We start from the raw sequence: 5000 nt of genomic DNA, 5'->3' as shown, positions 1-5000 counted from the left end.
TCTACCTCTACCCCTTCCCTCTCACCCTCCCTCCTCCTAACCCTCCCTCCCTACATGTCTACCTGCGGAGACGAAGAGGATGCCTGCGCTGAGGATGATGTTGTGGCGTGACTTGTAGAACTCGCTGGCAGCTATACACAGCCCTCCCATGAAGAGCAGGATCACACTCATGATGGGGAAGATACTGGAGGCTCGCACCGCACCTGAGGGACACACACACACACACACACACACACACACACACACACACACACACTAAATGAGGAGAATGAGTAGAATACTGTGGGATGACTGACACACAGACTGAAGGAAAAAAGGCTAATAAATAATGACAGTACCAAGACTTGTTGACTCTGAGAAAACTGCCTTGATGTAGAGAAAGTGAGAGACATTTTGACATAACACACACTCTCTCTCTCTCTCTCTCTCTCTCTCTCTCTCTCTCTCTCTCTGTCTCTCTCTCTCTCTCTCTCTCTCTCTCTCTCTCTCTCTCTCTCTCTCTCTCTCGCTGTCTCTCTCTCTCTCTCTCTCGCTCCCTCTCTCGCTGTCTCCCCCCTCTCTCTCGCTCCCTCTCTCGCTGTCTCTCCCCCCCCCTCTCTCTCTCTCTCTCTCTCCCTCTCTCTCTCTCTCTCTCTCTCTCTCTCTCTCTCTCTCCCTCTCTCTTTCTCTTTCTTGAACAGCTGTCACTCCTGGTAACATGCACACTTGAAACTTTAATTATAGACTAGCTTAACATTTCACCACCTCACCTCATCCTCCCCCCTCCATCTTCTCTAACCCTCTCCTCTTCTCCTCCATCTTCTCTAACCCTCTCCTCTTCTCCTCCATCTTATCTAACCCTCTCCTCTTCTCCTCCATGCATCTTAAGTACATTCTCTATTTTCCCCAAAGTGCTGAGACCTTCTGGAAGACTCCAACTTCAGGAATGTTAACACCCTTCACTCCCCTCTCCCTCTACCTCTACCTATACCTCTACCTCTCTCTCTCTCTCTCTCTCTCTCTCTCTCCTCTCAATTGAATTGAATTGAATTCAAATCAATTCAAGGGGCCTTATTGGCATGGGAAACAAATGTTTATATTGCCAAAGCAAGTGAAGAAGATAATAAACATAAGTGAAATAAACAATAAAAAATTAACAGTAAACATTACACTCACAGAAGTTCCAAAATAATAAGTACATTTCAAATGTCATATTATGTATATATACAGTGTTGTAACGATGTACAAATAGTTAAAGTAAAGCATAAATATGGGTTGTATTTACAATGGTGTTTGTTCTTCACTGGTTGCCCTTTTCTTGTGGCAACAGGTCACAAATCTTGCTGCAGTGACACACTGTGGTATTTCACCCAGTAGATATGAGTTTATCAAAAGTTTATCAAAAGTCTAATTCTTAGTGGATCTGTGTAATCTGTGGGAAATATGTGTCTCTAATATGGTCATACATTTGGCAGAAGGTTAAGAAGTGCAGCTCAGTTTCCACCTCATTTTGTGGGCAGTGTGCACATAGCCTGTCTTCTCTTGAGAGACTCTTCTCCAGGTTCATTTTTGTAGAATTCTGCATGCAGAGTCTCAATTTGGTGTTTGTCCCATCATGAATTCTTGGTTGGTGAGTGGGCCCCAGACCTCACAACCATAAAAGGCAATGGGTTCTATCACTGATTCAAGTATTTTTAGCCAGGTCCTAATTGGTATGTTGAATTGTATGTTTCTTTTGATGGCATAGACGTCTCTCTCTCTCTCTCCGTCTCTCTCTCTCTCTCTCTCCGTCTCTCTCTCTCTCTCTCTCCGTCTCTCTCTCTCTCTCTCTCTCTCTCTCTCTCTCCATCCTTTTCTCTACCTCTTCTCTCCCTGTGCCCCTCTCCTCTCTCTCTCTCTCTCTCTCCATCCATTTCTCTACCTTTTCTCTCACTGTGCCCCTCTCCTCTCTCTCTCTCTCCATCCATTTCTCTACCTCTTCTTTCCCTGTGCCCCTCTCCTCTCTCTCTCTCCATCCATTTCTCTACCTCTTCTCTCCCTGTGCCCCTCTCCCCTCTCTTTTTCTCTCTCTCTCTCTCTCTCCCTCCATCTCTCTATCCCTCCATCTCTCTATCCCTCCACCTCTCTATCACACCATCTCTCTATCCCTCCACCTCTCTATCACATCATCTATCTATCCCTCCATCTCTCTATCCCTCCATCTCTCTATCCCTCCACCTCTCTATCACACCATCTCTATCTCTTCATCTTTGTCTCTGCTTACTTTCTTATCTGTCTGTCCATCAGCTGTCTGTCTTTGACCTCTGATTGGCTTATTCGCTGTCCTCCAGCGTTGTCATTGACGTGGTTACTGGGCTAACAACAGTCTCTGGGACAGCCAATGGTACAACTAAATGTCTGTGTGTTTCTGTAAGAGGGGGCGAGTGGTGTTTCTTGTACCCTCCCTCCCTCACTCCCTTCCTCCCTCTTTATTTCCCATCTCTCCATCCTCTCCATTTTTCTGCACAGCTGTCAGAGGGGGAGAGAGAGGGAGCGAAAGGGGGGAGAGGGGGAGAGTGGTGGAGGGGGGGAGAGTGGTGGAGAGAGGGGGAAGAGGGGGAGAGAGAGGGAGCGACAGGGGGGAGAGGGGGAGAGGGGTGGAGAGAGGGGGAAGAGGGGGAGAGAGAGGGAGCGAAAGGGGGGAGAGTGGTGGAGGGGGGGAGAGTGGTGGAGAGAGGGGGAAGAGAGAGAGAGAGAGAGAGAGAGAGAGAGAGAGAGAGACAGAGAGAGAGAGAGAGAGAGAGAGAGAGAGAGAGAGAGAGAGAGAGCGTGTGTTCCAGGGGAAGGTTCCAGTTGGCCAGGCTGATTAAATATTAAGGTGACCTCAGAGTTGGCCAGGCACCAACCTCCCCCTTTCTACCCCCATTCTCCCCCCTGGCCTGTCGCATTAACCCCACCTCCCCCCTGCTCATTGACATGTGCAGTCAAGGTGCATTTTCTTAAAGATACAATAACCCCACATCACACACACACACACACAAGGATGCACACATACAGCCTTCTCCAGAGTCAGCTAAATTCTCTCTCTCTATTTCTCCCTCACTCAAGCCCACACACACACACACACACACACACACACACACACACACACACACACACACACACACACAGGCATGATAGCATGTAGGATCATATGGAAGTGTTTATTCAACTCTGTGTGCGTATGTGCGTGCGTGTGTGTGTCTCAGGCTGAGTTCTGGTTTCATTAGCTCCAATACCAGGGTTGCACACACACACATGCACTCACCCACACACACATATGCACTCACTCACAAACGCACACACAGAGACACACACACACGCATGCATGCATGCACACGAACAGACGTATTCAAACACGTGCGCACACACACATATGAATGCACATCAAAACTATGAAAGAACACACATGGAATCATGTAGTAACCAAGATAGTGTAATACAAATCAAAATATACTTCAGATTTTAGATTCTTCAAAGTAGCCACCCTTTGCCTTGATGACAGGTTTGCACACTCAGGTTTGCACACTCTTGCCATTCTCTCAACCAGCTTCACCTGGAATGCTTTTCCAACAATTTTGAAGAAGTTCCCACATATGCCGAGCACGTGTTGACTGCTTTTCCTTCACTCTGAGGTCCAACTCATCTCAAAGCATCTCAATTGTGTTGAGGTCGGGTGATTGTGGAATCCATATAATCTGATGCAGCACTCCATCACTCTCCTTCTTGGACAAATAGCCTTTACACAGCCTGGAGGTGTGTTGGGTCATTGTCCTGTTGAAAAACAAATGATAGTCCCACTAAGCACAAACTAGATGGGATGGCGTATCACTGCAGAATGCTGTGGTGGCCATGCTGGTTAAGTGTGGCTTGAATTCCAAATAAATCACTGACAGTGTCACCAGCAAAGCACCCCTCCCCCCACCCCCACCATCACGCTTCCTCCTCCATGCTTCACGGTGGGAACCACACATGCAGAGATCATCCGTTCACTTACTATACATCTCACAAAGACATGGCGGTTGGAACCAAAAAATCTCAAATTTGGACTCATCAGACCAAAGGACATATTTCCACTGGTCTAATGTCGATTGCTCATGTTTCTTGGCCCCAATCAGTCTCTTCTTATTATTGGTGTCCTTTAGTAGTGATTTCTTTGCAGCAATTTGACCATGAAGGCCTTATTCACACAGTCTCCTCTGAACAGTTGATGTTGAGATATGTCTGTTACTTGAACTCTGTGAAGCATTTATTTGGGCTGCAATTTCTGAGTCTGGTAACTCTAATGAACTTGTCCTCTGCAGCAGAGGTACCTCTGGGTCTTCCTTTCCTGTGGTGGTCCTCATGAGAGCCAGTTTCATCATAGAGCTTGATGGTTTTTTGCGACGGCACTTGAAGAAACTTTCAAAGTTATTTTTCTGGATTGACTGACCTCCGTGTCTTAAAGTAATGATGGACTGTTGTTTCTCTTTGCTTATTTGAGCTGTTCTTGCCATAATATGGACTTGGTCTTTTACCAAATCTATCTTCTGTATACCATCCCTACAGTGCCTTGCAAAAGTATTCACCCCCTCTAGGTGTTTTTCCTATTTTGTTGCATAACAACCTGTAATTTAAATGGGTTTTTATTTGGATTTCATGTAATGGACAAACAAAAGATTGTCCAAATTGGTGAAGTGAAATGAAAAAAATAACTTGTTTAAAAAAATTCAAAACGGAAAAGTGGTGCATGCATATGTATTCACCCTTTGCTATGAAGCCCCTAAATAAGATCTGGTGCAGCCAATTACTGCCAGAAGTCACATAATTAGTTAAATAAAGTCCACCTGTGTGCAATCTAAGTGTCACATGATCTCAGTATGTATTCACCTGTTCTGAAAGGCCCCAGAGTCTGCAAGACCACCAAGCAAGCGGCACCATGAAGACCAAGGAGCTCTCCAAACAGGTCAGGGACAACGTTTTGAAGAAGTACAGATCAGGGTTAGAGAGAAATTATTGAGGGA

The 5000-nt window shown here is 46.0% G+C and overlaps 1 protein-coding gene across 1 annotated transcript in view; it reads right to left on the bottom strand.

Moving 5' to 3' along the window:
- Positions 1-5000, bottom strand: part of LOC139424406 (voltage-dependent calcium channel gamma-2 subunit-like) — a 101027-nt gene that overhangs the window by 10893 nt on the left and 85134 nt on the right. The window contains exon 3 of the mRNA XM_071176182.1: positions 63-203. Within this exon, the coding sequence (XP_071032283.1) occupies positions 63-203 (141 nt within the window). The remainder of the gene's footprint in view (positions 1-62; positions 204-5000) is intronic.

This window comes from Oncorhynchus clarkii, chromosome 13, assembly GCF_045791955.1.
Source record: "Oncorhynchus clarkii lewisi isolate Uvic-CL-2024 chromosome 13, UVic_Ocla_1.0, whole genome shotgun sequence".
NCBI lineage: Eukaryota > Metazoa > Chordata > Actinopteri > Salmoniformes > Salmonidae > Oncorhynchus > Oncorhynchus clarkii.
The sequence above is the reverse complement of the archived record's forward strand: the minus strand, read 5'-3'. Positions and strand labels throughout refer to the sequence as shown.